The sequence below is a fragment of the Canis lupus genome, chromosome 25 (genome assembly GCF_003254725.2).
Source record: "Canis lupus dingo isolate Sandy chromosome 25, ASM325472v2, whole genome shotgun sequence".
Taxonomy (NCBI): domain Eukaryota; kingdom Metazoa; phylum Chordata; class Mammalia; order Carnivora; family Canidae; genus Canis; species Canis lupus.
In genome coordinates this window covers 40,343,450-40,367,237 of record NC_064267.1, presented here as the reverse complement: position 1 = coordinate 40,367,237, position 23,788 = coordinate 40,343,450, and the positions used below count along the sequence as shown (strand labels likewise).

General features: G+C 35.4%; 1 protein-coding gene across 8 annotated transcripts in view; it reads right to left on the bottom strand.

The window, feature by feature from the left end:
• AGFG1 (ArfGAP with FG repeats 1) overlaps nucleotides 1-23,788 on the bottom strand; it is a 79,312-nt gene that overhangs the window by 52,129 nt on the left and 3,395 nt on the right. For 7 of the 8 annotated variants that reach the window (XM_049101393.1, XM_025463287.3, XM_025463292.3 and 4 more), the window contains exon 2: nucleotides 8,232-8,325. In XM_049101393.1, coding sequence (XP_048957350.1) covers nucleotides 8,232-8,325 — 94 coding nt within the window. Of the gene's footprint in view, nucleotides 1-8,231; nucleotides 8,326-22,914; nucleotides 23,076-23,788 lie in introns of those variants that run through there. The other variant, XM_025463293.3, reaches the window with a different exon arrangement.

Below are 23,788 nucleotides of genomic sequence, written 5' to 3'. Positions count from 1 at the left end.
TCACTGCATGTGGACCTTGTATCTTGATTTATACAAACTCTTAAGAGAAGGAAAAAACTGAAATTTATGAAATAAAAGAAATCTGAATAGTGTCTAGATAACTAGATTATTATTAATTTTTATGGATGTGAAAACTCTATGTATTGTGAGAATATATTTTTTAAAGTTCTTATTTTTTTTAGAGATAACATAAGTTGATGATGAACTCATAGGTCTCAAATTTGCTTCAAAATAATAAAAAAGGGACAAGACCATAGTTGGTGGAAGTCTGTTATATTATTCTATTTACTTGTGTAAATATATGAGTATCTCCATAACAAAAAGTTTTAAAAGAAACAAAAAAGACTAACAATTTCTATTTTTAATTAGATCCAAGGAAGTTTTTAAAAAGATAACACAATGATAACAAGAAAGAAGTAAACAAAAAAAGCGGAGATAAGAGGAGGCTAGAATGACTGAGACAATTAAGCTAGAAGGAAATAATGTGACCTGGGGTACCAGTGCAAAAACAAAGTTAAATAAATGCTCAGAACAGTAGTTACAAACTAACATCTACCTCCTTCTACAATACTATGGGTTTTCAGTCACCAATCAAAAAGACCATGTTACAATACGTACAAAACAAAGGTACAAAACAGGCACTTCTCACAGATTACAAAGGAAAACAAAGCTGAGGGAAAAGTAGTTTGCCCAAATGACAGGATTCATCTTATTAGTGGTGGTGAAATCAGACCAAAGATTATTTTGAGTCCTAATCTGGAGGCTTTAGTTGCTAGAGTGGTTTTCTCAAATGACAGTCTACAGCCCTCAGCTTAGAATCACAGTGCAGTTCCGGCCAAAAATGCAAACAGACAGTCCTTTGCTATACTCCACATCCAGGGTTAGTATCTCTGGGGAGTAAAGCCCATGATTTTTCACACCTACCTACCTACCTACCTACGCTACTACAAGTAAATCCAATGAAACCCACATGAATCTAAAGTTTCCAACTCCCTTGGGAGTAACAGTATTCTCACTGTTTTAAGTGTAATGAAAAAGTATATAAGATTATGCCACAAAAATGTCTATACTGTTTTAAGGGTAATATAGCCAATACAGAAGAAACTACAAGAGCAACAAAAATAAAATTTGTGTAGGGGCGCCTGGGTAGCTCAGTAAACTAAGCAAGCAGCCAATTCTTAATTTCCACTCAGGTCACGACTTCAGGGTCTTGGGATAAAGCCTTGTATCAGGCTCCCTGCTTAGCAGGAAGTCAGCCTGAGGTTCTCTCCTTCTCCTTGTCCCTCTGCCCCTCCCTCACACTCACTCATGCACACACTCTCTCTCTCTCAAATAAACAAATCTTTAAAGAAAAATTTGTGTGGTATCTTATAGGGAATGTGTGTGCATATATAAATTTTTAAAGTATGAGTGAGGTTTTTATAGTCCATGTCAGCCACAATACTCCTGGAAGACTTGATAGGAGAGTAAAAATTTTATAGGGCTTTAAAAAGATTCACAATAAATAAAACAACATGAGCAAAATGGCAAGAAAACTGAAATAGAGAGCATATCTGGAAAACAAAACAGCGATCGCTATAGTTAAAACATTTCTGCTAGGAATGAAGCAAGAAAAAGATTAATAACTAAGAAGGTTATAAAAGGATTCATACTGAGAACTGAAAACTTCGGAATGCCATAGACCAGCAGTTTTCAGCCAACTACCTACAGATCAAATTGTGCCACTGGCCTGCTCCTGCACTGCCCCTTAACCTAACAACAGTTTTTAAATGTTTAAAGGATTATTTAAAACAATTTTTTTTTTCAACAAGGATATGAAACAGACTGTATGGAGGTGGCCCACAAAGCCTACAATATTTATTGGTCCTTTACAGAAACAGTTTGCCAACCTCTGCTAACAACACAGTAATTGTAAATTCTGAAGTAATGAGTTTGTAACTTAGCTCTACACTCAATAATGACATTTAATAGGTTGTTACTAAAATAAGAGCCAATTTTTGCTATTATTATTTAAGCTCACCATAAAAGTTAAAATACTCCAAGTTTAAATACATAAAACAAGTATTAACATGAATGATACTTTTGTATTCTATGAAAACTAAAAAATTCCTCCAATAAAACCATTCTGTGCAGGGAGTAAAAATATTGATAATCCTACTCATATAACTTCTATTATCTTAGATTTTGATTCAATAAACATCTGCATATCTACATTATTCAACAAGAATTACACTAGGAACTTTCGTAGGTGGTCTGACCTCAAAGTATTTTATAATACAAAGCTATTATTGTCACTACTATATAGTTAGTAGAAATGGAGTCTCAGAGGCATCTTGTCCAATGTTCTCAGCCTGCCCAGTCCAAATCCTACCCTTTCTGCATAAGACCACTGCACCTCAAGAAGTATCTAATAAGCTATCAACTTCCCTACAGAGTTACAGGTTGGGTAAGATTGTCTATCTCTTAATAAAACTACATAAAGAAATGAATACAATACTTTGAAACTACATGATATTTCCATACACTGATTCACGATACAAAGGTTCACTGTCTTTGCTGATAATGTCCCAAACACGTTCTGATGTTGGCTTTCTACTTTTCAGAGTGCACGATTCTATATGGAGAACCAACTTCACATACTATAGTTTACTATAGTTTACAGGACAGGATCATTTAGGAAATAAACCACTAGTGTTCTGTTTAACCTCATAATAGGTTAGGTACATATAACATATCATAAAATGATACCTGCATAATCCAGCAAAACTGTCAGAGAATGTCAATCTGGAATTTTAAATTTTTTCAGAAACAAAACTTTTTTGTGTGTGATAGTGCTTGCTTCTGGTTATAAATAGCTCCAATCTCTCCCAAAGATGCAATTTAATTGACCCAAAGCTCTGAATAGCTTGTCTTATAAAATAAGGCCTATTTAATCATAACTTCCTAAAAAATACTATGTCTCCCATACTCTCAAAGTATCTACAACTCCCAACTGAAGCCCTTTCTTATTCTTAAACCAAAATGGAATTGACAAAATGGTTTTTATTGTCTCTCTCCCTCACTAACCACTAAGCTTTACATAAGGGCAAAATCATGTCTGCTTTTACTTCTGACATTATCTCTAGCATCCAAAGGACAGTCCCTGGTACATAATAGGTGATTAAGAAGTCTCTGCTTCAAAAATGAAAAGTCAATCCATTTTAAATGTTAATAGAGGGATGCCTGGGTGGCTCAGCAGTTGAGCATCTGCTTTCACCTCAGGGCATGATCCTGGAATCAAGTCCCACACAGGACTCCCTGCATGGGGCCTGCTTCTCCCTCTGCCTAGGTCTCTGCTCCCCCCTCCCCCCTCTCTGTCTCTCATGAATAAAGAAATAAAATCTTTTAAAAGAAATGTTAATAGAGAAAAGAGTACCTTACTTTATGGGTTTAAAAAAGTTTTCTTTTAAGCAGTAGTTTCTTGGGTTATTTTGATAATCTAACATAAAGATAATTAAATATTGTCAATCAGTGCATGGTTTCATTTCTACATGTAGATTGTATGCCTGCACAGCATCAGTAGTAACTCTTTTATTCTCAGCCCTAGAGCATAATTAAGAAGAGTTAATTTGCTACCAGAAAAGAAAAACTGATGCTGCAAAATAAAATTACCAATAAATTTTCTTTTTATTTAATTATCTATAGCACTGATCACCAGCCCTCCTTCCATTAACTTTGATAATCAAAAGTTAACCCGGTAGTGAAATTCTTTCAAACTGAGGACCATAAATTACCCACAATATCTAAAGATTTTTTCAAGTTAACATCACAATGTGAAAGAAAGTATTACAAGATATGTGGAAATTTTTTATAAAATATTTTACTTTTTTAAAAAAGTCAAAATAATTTCCTCAAATAATAAATACAAAGTGTTTTACTGCAAAATATTTTACAATATCTGCTATGCCATGTTCTACAATGTACTAATGTACATATCTGCTCCACCAAACATACTAGAGTCTGAGAATACGAAAGTAATATTCAAGTATTTTGTAAACCACATCTGTAGAAACTAATGATATACTATTATAAATATCGAGGATATCCTTGATATATGCTTATAAATAGTAGTAATTTTATTTGCTTACCACAGCTTACAGACCAATTCAGACGTACTTTAATAAGTCAAATACCGGAAGTGGCAATGCTCTCAGTTTTGTGATTTTCCAAAACCACTGAACAATTCTTAATATAGTTCTGAATGAAAAATGAAATCTTCCCTAGATATATACATGTGCTAGGCTGCTGCACTGATGGTGAATTAAATGGTTTCCCTGTATCTGTGTCCTTTACCCTGCAACTTGGCAGTCCTCTCCTACTCTTTATTCTGAATTTGGCAGCATGATTTTCTTTGGCAAATTGTTCACAACTTAATGCAAGCATTAAAACAGATTTAAGTTATACATACAGATGACTGTAAACAGGTTTTCCCACATATAAATGTCTGGAGGAACATTCAAAGCATGTGGAATGTAGGTTAATCCCATTCAACACACTGTTAGTCATCCAACAACCACTGCACTTACCTGCTTAAGCCCGCAATACCCCAATCATGACAACCAAATATGCCCCTCAGAACACTAAGCCCTCCAGAGGAAGAAGATCCCAGACAGCTGTCAATTTACTCTTTTAACTGGTGAAACACTCATCTTCTACATGACCCATTCATGCACAAGATGTATGACAGCAGTGCCTTTTAAACCCAAAATACACACGATTGAGTATGGTCCTTTCCAAACTACTGAAAAATGACACACAGTAAGAATATGGCAACATGTTTTCAAATGAAACATTAAGATTTGTATACTTTTCTCCATGCATGTTATACTAAGATTTAAATGTTTAAGTAAGATAAACTAATAAAGCACCTGCACTTGAAGTCTATGAAGGTTTTAGGTTGTGCTAACCATCCTGCACTTCATAATATCAATCCCCATCTTCCATGCATCTCTCAAGTTTTTAAAAACACAGATACCATTAATATTGTTAAGAATTAAATATATCGGGGGATCCCTGGGTGGCTCAGTGGTTTAGCACCTGCCTTCGGCCCAGGGTGTGATCCTGGAGTCCCGGGATCAAGTCCCGCATTGGGCTCCCTGCATGGAGCCTGCTTCTCCCTCTGCCTATGTCTGTGTCTTTCTCTCTCTGTGTCTCTCATGGATAAATAAATAAAATCTTTAAAAAAAAAAAAAAAAAGAATTAAATATATCTAGCCCAATGCTTAGATTCTAAGATATTCTTAGTGATGAAAGAAACTATGTGCATCTGCCTTAACAAATATATACAAGGTTGGTATATTGTCTAACAGTATGAATTACGATAATTTCCCCTTTTCTTTGTGTACTGTATTTGCTCTGCCTTTAATATCTTTTCCTGTCACAGGGTACCTGGTTGGCTCAGTCACAAGAGCATGTGACTCTTGATCTCAGGGTCATGCGTTCAAGTCCCACATTGGGTATAGAGATTACTTATAAACAAACTTAAAAACAAATGAACCAATATCTTTGTGCTAGCTTAGGTTCTAACTATTTTACCTCTATGAGATCTTCCCAATACTCTCCGTTTCACCAATAAAAGTCTCTCCTTGCATATTACTTCTGAAGCTTATTTTTAGCATTAATTAACATGCTATCACTGTTACACAGATCTATCTCCTTAAGCAGACTGTAAGCCTTCTGTCAGCTAAACCCATGAGAAACGTCTGTAACTAAATCTGTAGTACCTAGCACAATAACTGCCCTGTGAGTGTTTTTTTTTTTTTTTTTTTCCCTGTGAGTGTTTTAAGTGACCTATTAATTTCCATGACTCCTTTTAGGATTTGAAATTCAAAAAAAAAAAAAAAAAAAGGATTTGAAATTCATGAACCTATTCCAGTCATCTCTAAATTTATTTTTTTTCTACTTTTTGATATGAGTTGCCTAAAATCAAGTATTTTCTTGTATGTATACTAAATTTATTTTGATGTCAGTCTTAGTGACTGCCATATTCGACAAAATGGTTGAACCTTGAAGAGACTATGCTAAGTGAAATAAAATAAGCCAGTCACAGCAGGACAAATACCGCATGATTCCACTTACACAAGGTATCCAGAACAGTCAAACTCACAGAAGCAGAAAGTAGAATAGCAGTTACCAGGGGCTGGGAAGGCAGAGTGGGCAGTTGCTATTCAATGGGTATATAAAGATCACTTATGCAAGATGAGTTATCGAGACCTAATGTACAATTCTATCCCTCTATATAAGAATACTGCGTTGACACTTAAAACTTTTTTAAGAGAGGAAACCTTACGTTAAATGCTTTTAACACAATTGAAAGTTCCTTCAATCTTAGTATTTGGAGACCAATCTTCACCTAACCTTAGCTACTTCCTGACAGATACAGATGTTTTTACTTACTTCTCCAATGGACTGCTATCTTTTTAGTTATACTACTCTGACTTTATCTACTATCAATAGACAATTAATCTAAACACAGAAAAATATTTATTTACGACTTCATATTCTGATGTCCAAAATTTTGCATACTAGGCCAACACTCTAAGAGTACAATTAAAAGTTTGCTTTGCTGATCTAATCCCAAACTTCATAAAAACAGTCCAAATTGTATTTCAATCAGTAAATATATTATTCTATATGTTCAGCCATTACAAATCTTCTGCCCTTTCCCCTAGGCTTTAGATTTTCCCACATCAGTCTGGAACTTGATTGTGCAAAATAATTTCTTATCAGCAAAATAGTGTGCTCTGTGCTCACTTCTCTAAACCACATATTTAAAAATATTTCATAATTTTGAATGTATACTTCTTCATTGTTTTAGAGCCAAAAACACACGTGCATAACAAGAAGGCAAGCAAGTTTAAGATATTACTATAAAAATGTTAGAGAGGGAGACATCTGGGTGGCTCAGCGGTTTAGCGCCTGCCTTTGGCTCAGGGCATGATCCTGGAGTCCCAGGATGGAGTCCCACATCAGGCTCCCTGCATGGAGCCTTGCTTCTCCCTCTGCCTATGTCTCTGCCCCGGTGTCTCTCTGTGTCTCTCATGAATAAATAAATAAAATCTTAAAAAAAAAAAAAATGTGAGGCAAAATGCAAAATGTTAACATATATCTTCTCAGGGTGAAAAAGACTACACTAATAAAATCTTAAAACAACTTTTTTTTCTTATATCAAAAAAACACAAGCAATAGTATAAATAATTATTTCCTCTCTATGAAACAATGAAATAATGGTTATTAATTAGAATGCATGGCTCATTCTTATCCCCAAATGCCCATTTTTCTGGTCAATTTTATAGCTTTCTTTCAAATATTAGATCGCCACTTTTACCAACAGCGTGGTAAAAACATAGAACTAAAAACAAGAAAGCATACAGAATGAAACTACTGGAAACCTATTACAGCAGTCAGAAGGAAAAAGCTACTCTTCAAATTCTTACTGGGTTGTCCTTAAGGCTGGGCTGTCCCCAACACTGCCAGCCTCCTCCAACCTACCCAGCCTCCTCCCCACCCAGCACTGCCAGCCTCCTCCTCCCTACCCAACCTCCTCCGCATCCAGCACTGCCAGCCTCCTCCTCCCTACCCAGCCTCCTCCCCACCCAGCACTGCCAGCCTCCTCCTCCCCACCCAGCACTGACAGTCTCCTTCTCCCTACCCAGCCTCCTCTGCATCCAGCACTGCCAGCCTCCTCCCCACCCAGCACTGCCAGCCTCCTCCTCCCCACCCAGCACTGCCAGCCTCCTCCTCCCCACCCAGCTCTGCCAGCCTCCACCTCCCCACCCAGCACGGGCTCAACATGAAGTTCAGCATATAATAAAAAGGCAGGAGGGGAACTCAGGTAAAAGCTGATCACACAACGACCCAACAGAAGTTTACCACAAAGTTCATTCTCTTTCTCCTCTCTCTTTTGGTCTTTTAAAGCAAGCACTAGCAGTTATTCCAATACTAGATGTCCTCCAAAAATGCCTTTTACATTCAACATTGATGAATTTTAGATATATGTTTCACCTCAGGATAAAAGTACTTAATTAGATATTTAGTAGATATTAATTCTAAGTACATTATCAAATAGTACATTCTAAAATACCTAAATATAGAATACAAAGATAACTTTTTAGACAGTGAAATTCACCATTATAAACAACTTAATAAATCTTATTAAAATGCCAAAAAGTTAAAAATTGTAAAAACACTTACTTCATTTCCATGTTTTTGCAGGAATTCAATTTCCTGTTGTGTGAATGTTGTCATGGAGATAGATTTCACCCTGTGTGGTGGATTTAACCCTCTCCTAAAAAATAAAATATTTTACAAATTTACTATTATGTATCTTAAAAATTTCACATCAATGTAAAACGTTTTTAACTAGCACATTTAAACGTGGAACACTGTTCACTCCATAAACTAAAAGTATTTACAATTTAATTTGAACTATTAATCCTCACAATAGATATGTCCAAGTAAGTTAAGACTCACTAATGATACATTTAAATATAAATTCAGATAACTATCTAGTTAGGAACACATCGCACCTGTAACACCTGAGCTTCTAGGAAATACAAATACTGCTTTAGTGTGTTTCTAAATGGAAGGAGTAGATTATGTAACATCTCTATGGTAAAGAATTCAAATAGTAACCAATTAAATATTTTCACATTTCCTAAGCAAATAACAATGATTTGTTAAGTTTTGAGCTATACAAATATTCCAATCAAACAGCTATTGCCTTTAAGCTTAAGGCCGATTTGAAAACTGAAAACTAACCCAAGAAAACTGGAAATTATTAACCCTTAAGAATGAAGTCTCACCTCTCCTTCAATTCAGATAAAAATTTATAATAAAGGACGTTTTCATCACCTCAGGAGGCATATAAGTGCTCATGAGGAACTGAAGGGACATGAGGGAATTCGAGAAATACTGAACACATGATTAAATGTTCTTTTACAACTTTGAAGCCTTTTCTGTATAGATGGCCTTAAGAGAACTCTATCTCTAAATTTACTGATGATCTTTACAATGCACGTAAAAAACTGAATACAAATGCACTCAGAGAAGAGTAAAAAAACTACATTTTGTCCAACTATCAGAGTAGCCTACTCTACTACCCACAAAGAGTTAAATAATCTATGCAAAGTAACAAGTAATCTATGCAAAGTTTCATTAAATTATGTTTGAGTCATGTCCTCTGCTAAAGGCCTCATTTGGAATCCAAGTTCTAGAATAGATTATTAATATTTTTACATAATATGTCATACTCCTCTTGCAATCATCCATGCTAATTGATTTAACAATGATGCAAAATAATAAGTGAATGAAAGGTCTTTCAAAAATAATCTGGAAACATTTTTGAATAATTAAGTATGGTGTGTAATAGTCCTAGAAATTCATAAAATTTTAAGTCAACAATAAGGGAAATTCAGAATTAACAGAAGGGTCCTCAATTATCATATTCCACTCCTCCTCTCTGTCAGATGGTACATCTTTCAGATCATGCTTTGGATTATGACAAAGCATATTATCTGTTTCATATTTTGAAAAGGGAAAATGTTAAGTTGGGTTTCGTTGCTGTCTTATTTTTTTTTTTTAAGATTTTATTTATTTACTCATGAGAGACACAGAGAGGCAGAGACACAGGCAGAGGTATAAGCAAGCTCTATGCATGGAGTCCGATGTGGAACTTGATCCTGTGACTCCTGGATCATGCCCTGAGCCAAAGGCAGACACCCAACCACTAAGCCTCCCAGGCATCCCTGTTGTTTTAAATTTTAAACTAATTCATTTACTTTTAGTTCTTGGGTTAAGTCATAAGATACAGAAATAAAGATTGCACAGTAGAAAAAAATGAACACAGCAATTGCATCTTCATAAAACTTTCAAACTTATCAAGAAACAACTACAGAACAAATTATTTTCAAGTATTTTTGCAATCACAAATTAAGACTTTAAAAGTCTCTTGTAGGGGCACCTGGGTGGCTCAGTTGCTTGAGCATCTGACTCTTGGTTTCGGCTCAGGTCATAATTCAGGGTTGTGAGATCAAGCCCCATCCCCAGCTCTGCACTCAGTGAGGAGTCTACTTGAGATTCTCTCTCTCCCTGTATCCCTCCCTCCACCCACTCGCATGCTCTCTCTAAAATAAAATAGATAAAATTTTTAAAAATAATAAAAAATAAAAATAACTTCTAAATTTCCAAAAGGGAAAATTTAGGAAAGCCATTATTCATTTAAAGCAGTACACTTTGGGACACCTGGATGGCTCAGTGGTTAAGCATCTGCCTTCAGCTCAGGGCGTGATCCTGGAGTCCTGGGATCAAGTCCCCATCGGGCTCCCTGCATGGAGCTTGCTTCTCCCTCTGCCTGTGTCTCTGCCTCTCTCTGGTTGTCTCTCATGAATAAATAAAATATTTAAAAAATAAATAAAGCAGTACAGTTTGTTTTCCAAATCATCTGTATCATGACAACAAGACTAGATTCACCATTTTCAGGGAAACTTATTTATGATTTGCATCTACATCCTACCTTGTTCCAAAATAACTTAAGAAGGAATTAACTTACTGTTCTCTTAAATTCCGCTACTTCCTCCCTCTCACTTAGCAACTTACTCTCTCCTTAAATTATCTCCTTTCTTGTTCCAGCCAACCATTTACCTTTCCACCTCCCTTACAGTATCCTTTTTAAAAAAGGAAAAGGCAAAGCAATAATTTTCTAAATAAGGAAACATCAAACACTATTACAACGGTATATGTTATGGATAAGAAATTTTGAAGCTAAGAATTATACCCCTATCATTAAAAGAGGAAACCCCTGATTCTTTTTTAGTTATATTATACAAATGTAATCTATATACACTGCTATATACACTCATGAGAGCAGTGCAATGTATAGCTTATTTACTCACAGATCTCAAAAGGCCCTCTGGTATCATGGGGTCCAATTTACACATAAAGGCATTCATATTACTTAAATAAGTGACAAAATTTTGAACTTATGAAACAAATACAACCAGAATGAACTCATAACCAAACTATGAAACTTTTTCCCACTTAACAAGAACACTTACTACAGGAATTCTTCGAGTGAGCTGACTCAGTGCATTTAAAATAGGACTCAATTTACACAACTGGAAGACACAATTTTGCCAGGCCACAATAATTATATAAATTACATAATGTAAAGGAAATTTTACATTAGTTCATTTGCTTTCTCTAATTGCGCTTTTACATTTCATTTACTCAGGCCAATTAACTATATTCTCAATGCAAGGATATACAAGGATTCTTCCCCACTTAGCTTCCAAAACCTTTATATAGACATTACACGTTTATAAAATAGTTCTGTTAAAAAAAAAAGTGGTAAGTCCAAGTGAAAATTAATAGCTTCATATACTATAAAATAGGATAAATTCACCAATTTGTATCAAGTCAAGAACCTCATTCACACCTTTTGACCTAGTAGTTACCTTTAACAATCTGTTCTAAAGAAGGAATCTGAAACATAGCTAACTAATTACATACAAGATGTTCATCAAACACTATTCATAACAGGAAAACATCAGAAACACCTCAATATCAAAGGGGAAGTGATTAAATAAATGGCAATAACAATGTAAACATTATGCATACTTATGGTTATGTTTTAATTTTTTTAAGATGAAAATTATATTCTCAGAACTACATAATATCTGCAAAGAAAACAAACTAAATACTCCCAAAATGTTAATAGTCCTTGCATATAAATGATAGGATAGGATGATTTTTTTCTATTTATAATTTTCTATTCTCTACAAGTTTTCCACGATGAATATGCATTATTCTATAATAGGACAAAGAAACAGCAAGAAATAACAGAGTCCAACTGACTAGTGGCAGTAGTCAAAAATTTTGGACTTTCGGTCCTGGCTATATGGATGTGAATGTCTGTGCTGAAGAATTAAAGAAAGAAAATACAGGAAGGAGAGAACAATTTTCCTTTCTAAGGCTTTCTTTCAATTTTTCTAAGAAAACCTGCAAAGCCTTTCCTCCCAAATATACCTACCAGCATCAACACCTTATCTCTACGTCTCTAAATAAGGGTTTTCTCGACTTTGGCACTATTGACATTTAGGGTCAGGTTAACAGTTTATTGTGAGGGGGCTGTTCCATGCATTGTAGGATGTAGAGAAGTATCCCTCCCAAACCTCCACCTACTAAATAAATACCAATATCATCCTCAAACCAGTAGGGACAATGAAAAATCTTTCCAGATGTTATCAAATCTCCCCTGGGAAGCAAAATCCCTCTGGATGAGAATCACATCTCTAAATATGTCATATGTTAATTACTAAGCAGAAGAAATTACTGGAATTCCTTTGGATCTTTAGTGAATATAAATCCTACTTAGGTTCAATCTTCTACAAAATACCCATTCACCCCACAAATAACTAAAAAGTAAATTTTCCCATAAAGACATTATTTTCAGAAAAATAAAAAACAGAAATGAGTATTTTCTATGAAATGATAAATAACAAAATAAGTATACAAGTTTAAAATTTTTAGTACATATTAAATTTAAAAAGACTATGAAAAATGTCCACAAAAAAATAATCAAAAATGGAACTCTATTGCGTCAAGCATGCTTAATACAAATACGTGGGCAAAATATAAGTTAATAAGGCAGAACAAAATTAATATTTATAAAATAGCTACACTGCACATTTAATCTCATCCCATTTCTACCTTGAGTCTTGCAGCAGACTAGATATTCTGAAAAGTCTCCTCTGCTAAAATATGATAGCTACTCCTTAAGTTACAAAACAAAAAAATCCTGTTAACATATTGTTGAACTTTCTAGAAAGTGGAAAAAAAAAAAAATCTCTAAGGATTCCCCTCTCAAAAGGAAAAAGAGACAAAAACTGAGCTGAAACCAGAAAAGTGACACGTTATATACACAAAATTTAGTACTGCTCAGAAGGCAAATGCCAACCAACAATACCTAAGACAAGATGACAGAGCTAAACCTGAGACAGACCTATTAAACCTAAGACCCTGGGTGAGAAATAAAGCTGCTTCAGGCTGTAGTATCCCAGGATCCCAGCAGAAGAATATGCAAGTTGTTGGAAGGAATGAACTTCCAACTAATGTTATCAAAATTTGGAAAACTTAAGGGCAATAAAAATCACTACACAACAACAAAACATGACACTGAGCTTGTCAGTAGAAACAACATCTTCAAATATACCTCTCCGAAAGACTTTAGACACTAAAGTGATCAAATATACAAAATAGAAAATATAGTATATAGGAAACATTAAAATAAATAAAAGATGGTATAAAAATAAAAAAGACGTGGGATCCCTGGGTGGCGCAGTGGTTTAGTGCCTGCCTTTGGCCCAGGGCACGATCCTGGAGACCCGGGATCGAATCCCACGTCAGGCTCCGGGTGCATGGAGCCTGCTTCTCCCTCTGCCTGTGTCTCTGCCTCTCTCTCTCTCTCTCTGTGACTATCATAAATAAATAAAAATTAAAAAAAAATTAAAAAAAAATAAATAAATAAAAAAGACGTGTAGTTACCAGAATAACTATTCAACTTTAAAAGTCAGAACTTTTAGAAATGAAACATTCTAAATGTGGAAATTAAAATTCAACAAAGCAGGTAAAGAGCAGTGTTGTGTTTTTTGTTAAACACAGCAAAAGGAAAAATTATTGAATTAGAAGATAGGAAAAAAACAACCCAGAGGGCAGCACAGACTAAGGAGAGAGAAAAGACAAAGGAAAAAAAAAAAAAGGATACGAGAATATCTAACATATCTAATCAACATTCTTTAAAGATTTATTATTTTGAGATGAAGAAAGCAAGGTGCACAGTGGGGGCAGGGGGGAGGGCAAAGGGGGAGGGAGAATCTACAGCAGACTCTCCCACTAAGTACAGAGCCCAATGAGGGGCCAGTCTCATCACCCTGAGATCATGACCTGAACAGAAAACAAGACTCAGACACTCAACCAACTGAGCCACCCAGGCACCCTAAAATCAACACTCTTACTTTTGAGAGCACAAATGAAAACATGAAAAGAAATGATATTTGAAAAGATCATGGCTGAGATTTTTTTGGATCCAATGAAAGGCATGCATCTACAAGTAGAAATTATAGTTTATCAAAAACAAGATAAATAAAATCCACACTTAGAAACATTTTGTTGCAACCTCAAAAACATGATCTTAAAAGCAGTCAGAAAAGAAAGACCAAGAAAACAAAATTTGACTAAAAGTAGACTTTTCGATGGAAACCAAAAGATAACACATTATCTTTAAGTAGTAAGAAAAAACTGTGAACCCAGCAAAACGATCTCTGAAGTATAAAATCAAAATAATATTTTCAGATAAACAAAAACCAAGAGTTTATCCCAGGAGGTCCTCACTAAAATAATAGAGTATAGAAGAAGAATGACCCCAGGAAGACTGAAATGCAAAGAGGTAAGGAAAGAAACTGGTAAACACCCTTAGATAAATCTAAACAAGCAACATCTGATTTTAAAGTGTTCAATTTATGAGGAAGAACAGACAAATTTAATGTTTCACCAACAACAGCCCTTAAGTGAGGGTACTTTGTATTTTTAAAGACCTTGTATTATGAGGGGAAAGTTAAAATACCAATTAACTCTAGAATGTCAGTATGGAGAATTTTTTTTAATTTAATATTTTATTTATTTATTCATGAGAGACACAGAGACAGAGGCAGAGACACACAGGCAGAGGGAAAAGCAGGTTCCCTTCAGGGAGCCCAATGTGGGACTTGATCCCAGGACCCTAGGATCACAACCTGAGCCAAAGGCAAAAGCTCAACAAATGAGCCAACGAGGCACCCCTGAAGAATAAAATTTCAATGATGACCATAAAAGTACATGGAATTTACAACTTCCAAACCAGTATAAAAGGAAAATCAAAACAAAAAACTGCCATTTTTTAAAATAAAATTAAGCGTACACTTTCCATATGACCTAGCAATCCCACTCTTATTTACTCAAGTGAAATGAAAACTTAAGTTCACCAAACAAATCCGTATATAAGTATTTGGAGCATCTCTATTCATATGAATCAGAAACTGGAAACCCAACTGTCCTTCAAGTGGGAAACTGATAAATTCACAAGCAGCAGAATGGAATGCTAACTACTCAGCACTAAGGAGAAACAAACTATTGGAATATTGCAACTAACTTGGATTAATCTTAAAGGTACTACTCTGAGTGAAGAAGGCAATCTGAAAAGGTTACATACTTAAGATACAATTTCCCTGACATTCTCAGAAAGAAAAAATAATGCTGGGAGAACTACAGGTAGTTGGCAGGGGTTAAGAACAGATAAGGGTTAAGTAGAGCCTTCATGGATGGTGGAACACTTCCATGTTCTAACTGTGGTGGCAGTTACACAAATTTATACACGTTAAGACTCATACAACTGTATACCAAAAAACTTAATATTGATGTAGGTTAACCTAAGAAACAAAATACTAGAGTCTTGATTCTGTTATTATTCACAGTAAAATCACAATTTTTAAAATAATGAAAATAAGTTTTTTTTCATCAGTGGAGCTACGTTCTCCACCTACCAAGTTTGACCATTTAATTGAATGAAATATAATCAAAACTGAATTATTTACCTAGTTATTTTCAAGGTGTATTCGTGGAAGCTGGCGCCACTTCCCTTTTTCTTTTTTGCTTAAGTCTAGTCTAGCCATCATGTGAATTCAATGTTTATAAAACATTTTACTGTAATGACATTAGTCATAACTATTGGATGAAAGTGTTGGACAAGTAAGCCACATCATTTTTATAGTGCCAATATTGAAGTACCACCCATTCCAGATCCTAAAATACACATTTTAAGTCTCCAATTTAGTGCAAAAAAAAAAAAAAAAATTAAATTAAATAATGACTCATTTAATAACAGCAGTATTGATATTTTGAAAGCATGTTTGCCAGTTAATTGGTTTCAAGAAGTTCCAAAGTCACCTACTGGTAGAGCCCAATATGCTTTCACAGTATAATTAAGTCATATGCAGATCCCCAGGAGCTTTTATTTTAACGACCACCACCCAGGTATGACTGTAACCAGATGGTGTGACTCATTCCGTATGTCCACCAGTATGCTACTTTTAACTATGCTTTAAACAATCTTGCAAATAGCTATTTCCTCAACTCAAACAGCAATGTATGTTAGATGAATAAGAAAGCCTGTTTAGTTTTATTAATTGTTTTTCTCCTACTGGGAGAGAAACTGGTTAAAATATTTTAATAGACTGGAAATTTATGTGGTTGCTGATCTTGACATAAAGTAATAAAGTTAATTTGACATTTAGATCTATCCCAATCCTAATTATTTAGTAAAATATATTAGATATAATGTTTAATTCAGATAAATTATACATTTAAAATCTACAAACAGATGAAGGATGCCTTTAACAGGATATCAAGATTCTACAAACTGTTGATGCCAAGGCCCTATATGTACTGGATAGTCCAAAATATCAGTCTATCTAGAACGCAACTTTAAAATACTGAAAACACACATACGATATAAACCACATCTGCTATTTTGGGTCTGTTTATTTTTTTGAAAGTCACAAATACTACAATGTAAGGTCCTTGTAACGGGAGACATCTAAAAAATAATACTCGAGGTAACAATTTAAACCCAATTAAGGTGTCCCAGTTAAATGTGGACAACACCCCCCACACACAAAAGAGGGAGTGCCTGGGTAGCTCAGTCAGTTAAGCTTTTGATTTTGGCCCAGGTCATGATCTCAGGGTGGTGAGATCAAGGCGTCCCCTAGCTCCAGGCTCTGTGCTCGGCAGGGGGCCTGCTTAAGATACTCTCTCCCTCTTTCTTTCTCTGCCCCTCCCTCCCTACCCTGCTCATGTGCTCGCTCTCTCGCGCTCTCTCTCTAGAAAAAAAAAAAAAAAAAAAAAGTGGACAAAACCCAAGAATGTCTTCACAAACCTCTCCAAACTTCACTGAAATGAAAGCAAAGGAATAAAAAGGCATTAACCCACAGAAACAGCAGGACACAAAATAATGGAGGAGACCAAAAGCAAACTCTAGTTCTCTACTAACAAAATTTGGAAGATTTAAAAAGTGAACATACCAGCAGTAACTGACTGCAACGTAAAGAAAAGCAAAACAGTAGCTTCTTCGGAGAGAAGCCAACTGGAGGCGGATTCCCATTACAGAACCCCTACAAGATTCACAAAAGGAATTAAGGCAGGTTGGGGGGGATTTACACAGGGTCAAAAATAAACTCCCAGTCTCGCTACAGCCACAAGACTAACCTTACCAGGCCCTAGGCAGAAGTCTGAATGAACATTTAATCTGTAGAAATTATTCAAATAGATTCTAGACTCAGGCACAGCTAAGAACTGTTATTAGGTACCCTGCTAAAAACCGGGGGATTAACTGAGACCCCACATACTGAGTGATAGATTATGTGCCCCTAGTCTCCTCCCTAACTTGGATCCTAGAAAAATGGCAGCCAGGCTTTTTTAATCATCAACAAGAAAGAATACCGGAGAAAACATCTCTGAACTAAAAAAAAGCATAACTTACAAATCAATGAGTCCAAAAGAATGGCTACAATATTTAACAAAAGACCTAACCAAAATACCTCAATGTACAGTTCAGAAGAGCAGCAATAAAGATCACATATACTCCCACAGCAGGAGGAGGAAAATGGGGCACAAAGAATCAATAATAAGAATAGCATCAAGAGGTGCCTGGGTGGGCTCAGTCAGTTAAGCGCCTGACTCTTGGTTTCAGCTCAGGTCATGATCCCAGGGTCCTGGATGAAGCCCCATCTTGGGCTCTGAGCTCAATGCAGAGTCTGCTTGAGATTCTCTCCCTTTGCCCCTCCTCCCCACACTTGTGCATTCTCTCTCTCAAATAAATAAATCCTTTGGGGAAAAAAAAGAATAGCATCAGACTTCCCAACATCAATACTGAGGATGTGATGATGAGTAAGTGCTGCCTTAAAACTTTAAGAATAAAGTATTTCCACCTTATGAATGGGGACAAACTATCAATTTAAAATGAGGGCAGAATAAGACATTTACAGCCATATACCTCTCAAAACGCTATCTCACTGACCTTTAATCAGGAGGTTAATGGAGATGTGGGGATCCTGGAAAGAGGGCCCAACACAGGTTAGACATGAAAAGAATTCCCAGAATGAAGGCAGAAGAAAAGTCCCAGGATGACCACTGCATAGCAGGTCTAGAGAGCAGGATTTCCAGACTAGAAGATGAAAAAGTACCCAGAAAAGACTGATCAACCACAAAAACAAAACAAAACAAAACAAAACAAACCAAAACAAAAAGGCACCTAATGTGTCTGATCATATAGAAAGAAGTATTACGCCTCAGTCAAGAGACTATCTGGGGATGTATTAATGATATGCACAGGAAAAACAAAGCAAATGAAGAGAACTATACAAGTACAAACTTCACGGGGTGAAAGGTTGTACAATTAAGAAAATAGGAGTAATATACTGTATGACTCAGTTGAGAACAATATGTATACTTGCAATAAGGCAAATACTAAATAATGATTTAACCAACGACTGTAATTAACGTTATAAGGAAGAGGTAGAAACAGTAGGTGGAAAAGGAGAAAGCATTAAGAGGACCAAATCCTTATCTTCCTCCTTGTACAGTAAAAAAGTCAATATATAAAGCCAAAACTGAAAACTTTTAAAAAATTGCTCTAAGTATGTTAGCTAGAAATACTAAGGTAAATATAGAAGGAGGGCATAGACAAGAGTTCATGGTCACTGTCTGGGGCAATCAGAAATGGATGGAGGTAACAGGTGACTACTGCTGTTCATTATAAGCCTTTTGCCTCTTTAAATTATATGCATGTACCCTTTTGATAAAAATTAAAACTAAATTAAAATTAATAAAGAATGGGTATAAACAATTCTTGCTCTTCAAAACTAAATTTAACTGACAAACACAGGTTGTTTGTTATCTTTGATGAAAGATACCTATTGATGTTCAATAGGTACTTTTTGCTGAATTATCTACTGAACACAATTGTTCAAAGTTAGAACCAAGATTCACTAAGAGATAAAACTTTGAAGACAGAAATGAGCTTCCACATCTTCCCACATTATTAGTCCCACTGATTTTAATACCCTCCTCATCAAAGAGCTTGCACAGTCTATTAAGAAACGGGGGGAAAACAAGATTTTTTAGAATCTGACAATAAGAAAAATTCCTCTCTTCCTTTTGTAAATATGCATGTTTCTCTGTAACTTCCATACACTTGTCTCCTACCTACCTCTCCCTCGAGAATAAATCATAATATTACCTCTTCCACATACAGGCCTTAAAATTACCCAAAGATAGTGACATATGTACAGCTCCCCACAACCGCTAGTCTTTTCTTCTTGAAGCTAACAACATTTCTAGCTCCTGAACTGTTCTTTTGATACACAGTTTTAAATCTCCTTAACATCCTGATAAAACTCTGTAGAGCATGCTACAGTTAATGTAACTCTTCCAAGAAGCAACCAGAATAAAAGCAAGACGTAATTATGACTCCCCTCCCTCTAAAACAGTATAGTACCAATCAAAAAGAGACTACTACATCTTACTCAGGAGTTTTTGGGGAAAAAAAATGTGTTCTAACTTAAAAGAAAAAAAAAAACTATCATTCCTCATATTTTGAACAATTCAAACAAGTTTCCCATCCTTATTGTAACATTAAGTTAATGAATTTCATTCTTACCACACCGAATCAGGTATCTTTAGGGCAAGAGCTCTCACGTGTGGACCTGTAAAGGATGTCACAAGGAACATGCTACTAATCAAAGTACTTGAAGTTATGAATGATTTCTCTTTTTTATATATATTAACGGAATCCATGATGGGTATTCCTCACCAATTATCACTGTGACTATATGAAGTTGGAAATGCATTAATGAGTCAAGAGGAAAATGGGAAGGGTGACAGCACCAAGTCCTGAATATCTCCATAGGAGTTTCTCAAAAATATGAGCATTAAATAAATTAAAAAAAAAATTTAAAAAAAAGGGATCCCTGAAGGCGCAGCGGTTTAGCGCCTGCCTTCAGCCCAGGGCGCGATCCTGGAGACCCGGGATCGAATCCCACGTCGGGCTCCCGGGGCATGGAGCCTGCTTCTCCCTCTGCCTGTGTCTCTGCCTCTCTCTCTCTCTCTCTCTCTCTCTGTGTGTGACTATCATAAAAAAAAATAAATAAAAATAAAAAAAATAAAAATATGAGCATTATGCATATTTTAGAGAAAAAAGTGAAAATATGATGGCACCATACTACATATGCTTAAGAGTGTTCCCAGGACAGAAGATGCACTACAGAAGAATCTCTCTTAATCAATTTGCTGGATGAATCCATGTTTCTCCTCCCTGCTGAAAAACCTACAGTAAATGCCTACGGCACATCAAACATACACAGCTAGGGGTCTCCCCGCTGCTCCTTCCAACTGAGTTTTATGTTTATCAAGAGCTGTTTAATATTATAACTTGGTAATACAGTTGGCAGAGTATTTGGTAAATACATAGTTGAACTGACTATTTTGTAAAATACTGACACGAGTGAGAATATTTTTTTCATAAAAACGATTTAGGGACTTAACTAAATTCAGTTACTATGAAAAGGTATTATTTACCTGTAGACAAGAATTGTAAAAGATTGAAAAAAGATCTAAAACAATCCAGCACTCGACTTGCTTTAAAAAGTAGCTTACAATTCTAAGAACTATAAACATAATGTGAGCCTGGGCTGTATCAAATGGACAAAGAATCTAATCTGTGGAACCACATTCAAAGAAAAGTACTAGGTGTTACATTAAAAACTTTGGCAAACTAAAAATTACATGTTAAAATAAAAAACCTAAGTACATAAAAATACACATACACACACACACAAGTAATTGACTTCTTAAATAAATCTAATCACTATCAATCCTACATGCACAGGGTAAGAGGTTTTAATTACAATTCAGATATAGAAAACAGCAAGAGAATTCATTCATGGCAGTATAGATGGAACAAATTCAAAACAGTAAGCACCAAATTCCCATTACACTCACAATACACAACAGCAGTTTCTGAATAGAATTCAAAGTTACGAAAACAGAAAGTTAAGAAAAACTAAGTTCCTTTAATTTCTTTTAAAAAGTTGGGGATTCCTGGGTGGCTCAGCGGTTTGGCTCCTGCCTTCCGCCCAGGGCGTGATCCTGGAGTCTGGGATCAAGTCCCACATCAGGCTCCCTGCATGGAGCCTGCTTCTCCCTCTCTCTGCCTGTGTCTATGCCTCTCTCTCTCTCTGTGTCTCTCGTGAATAAAAAAAAAAAAAAAAAAAAAAACTTTTAAAAATAATTTCTTTTAAAAAGTATAGCTATAAAGCAAAAATGAATGTACATCCATAATCTGCCCTGCTTTTAAACTCCAATGAAGTTAAAATCTACCATCTGAGTTCCCAAAATACAGAATTCAAAACAATTTACAAAAATTCACAGGAAACCTTTACACATTTTTTAATGGTAGAATCAACATTAGTTCTGGATCCCAACATCAACCAGGGTATCACAACAAAGCATTAAGAACGTGCACTAATTTTACAATTAAAGCTGGGGGGGGGAGGGAGTAATAACAGTACTTTCCTCATAAGATTTTTACTAAAATCACACCTGACACACAGCTAGCACTCAATAAATGTGATTAATAGTTATTATTTTTTCTATTTCAACAAATACTTTGTTATATCCCCGACACATGTCCTAATGCCAGGAACTTCATATTCGCTTAAAAAAAATTCTAGCCTTTATAATGAAGAAGTATCAAATAATTTTCCCACTTAACAGTAAATTAAAATGGTACTACATTTTCAAAATACCTTATCAAATATAGCCACTTTAAAGTACTTTAAAAATTTTTAAAAAGGAATTAAAGATATAAACCACTGCTACTGTAACCTCATGAGGTCCTGAATATTATAACGGAGCTCCAAAAGAGTATTTGATTCCGATCCATTCTAATGCTAGTAATTGTATAAAAACAAATGCAATGCCTTTTCATCTTTCAAGTTAAAGTTCTTACAATATTCACCATAAGTCAAAATGTACACAAAATAAAGTGCAAGTGTATAAACTTTAAATCCCCATTTTAAATACTCTGTCCACATAAAATAGCTGGTATTGAGACAAAGTGTTTCTTAAATTTTATTTATTTTATATAAACCCTCTCTAAAAAACTTGTGACTCATTTTTAAAGATGAACAATTCTTATTTACTGATTATACTGATGTTAACTAATATGGTCTAAAACTGGTCTTTAAATCAACTAAAAGTTCTTTAACCTGAAGGCAATGTTTTGTTGTTGGCTATCCATTCAAAATTTTAAGCATTTCTGTAGCTAGAACCAGAAAGAAAGTGACAAATTAATCTTACGATACCCCATTCTAGCTCAGTAATAGATAGTATAACTGCACCTACACTTAAAGTTTCACTATCTGAATTTAGTTATACACTCCGGATGAGCACCACACAGGCACATGACAGTGATTGGGAAAAAGATTTTCTGAGTCTAGTAATATAAACAATAAGATGCCTGTTCAATTTGCTTAAACAAAGATACTGCTAAATTAATGATAAAAGGCATGTGACTAATCTCTCCAATTTAGAATTCATAAGAGTAAACACCATTTACTGTATAGGAGCATTTTCTAAACAATCAAGTTTTCCCAATGGTAGCTAGAGGACTTATACTCTGTAAATCCACTGCTTAGCTTTACCCTCTCATATAGTATATGCTCAATAACCACTCAAATTGTACCATCTAATCCTCATATCAACCTTAAGCTATGCATTGTCTTCTTACCACAAAAGACACTGAGGCTGAAGAGATGGATCCAGGTCAATGGGCTCATGATGGCCTGGATTAATAAGTCCTAAGTCACAAAACTAGTGGCAGTGTCAGGATCGGATTTCAAACTTATATTCTTCCAAGCTACTATATTATCTGAATAGCAAATATATAATAGTTATTAAACTCAATAGTTACTTCATTCTTCTCAAATTATTTTCCTTTATTACTGCTTTTCAAGGACAGAAATCCTTGGGTGCCTGGGTAGTTCAGGAGGTTAAACCGTTAGGCATCTGCCTTCAGCTCAGGTCTTGCTGATCTCAGGGTCCTGGGATCAAGTCCCACAGCAGGCTCCCTGCTCAATGGGGGGTCTGTTTCTCCCTCTCACTCTCCCTTTGCGCTCTTCACGCCCCCCCCCCAGCTCTTTCTTTCATATAAATAAAATCTTTTAAAAAAACAAACAACAAGGACAGAAATCTTTAGGAGCAACTGTCCCTTCAATATTTCTGCAGTAGACATTTGATCCAGCATCTATTCCTTCCTTCCCAAGAATCCCAGATTTCTGATTTGAGAACTTTATTTGGCGATCTTTGTTGTTCCAATGAAGTCATTGTAGAATATGAGTCCAATCAGGGCACTGGTTCAAGGTAGCAGCTATATGACCTGAGCAAACTGCAGAACTTCCAGAAAAGTTGGGACACTGACATAAATTAAGGCAATATGCACCCCAGCAACTGGAAGCAGTCATCTCTGGATGAGAGAAATCTAGGCAACGTCGTTAAGCCATCGGAAAAAGCCTTTCGTAAAACAAATAGGTTTTGGGTCACATCTGAAAAATCCAACCTAACCTATTTTTTAAGGGTGCTTTCTCATTTCAATGTCTTTCACA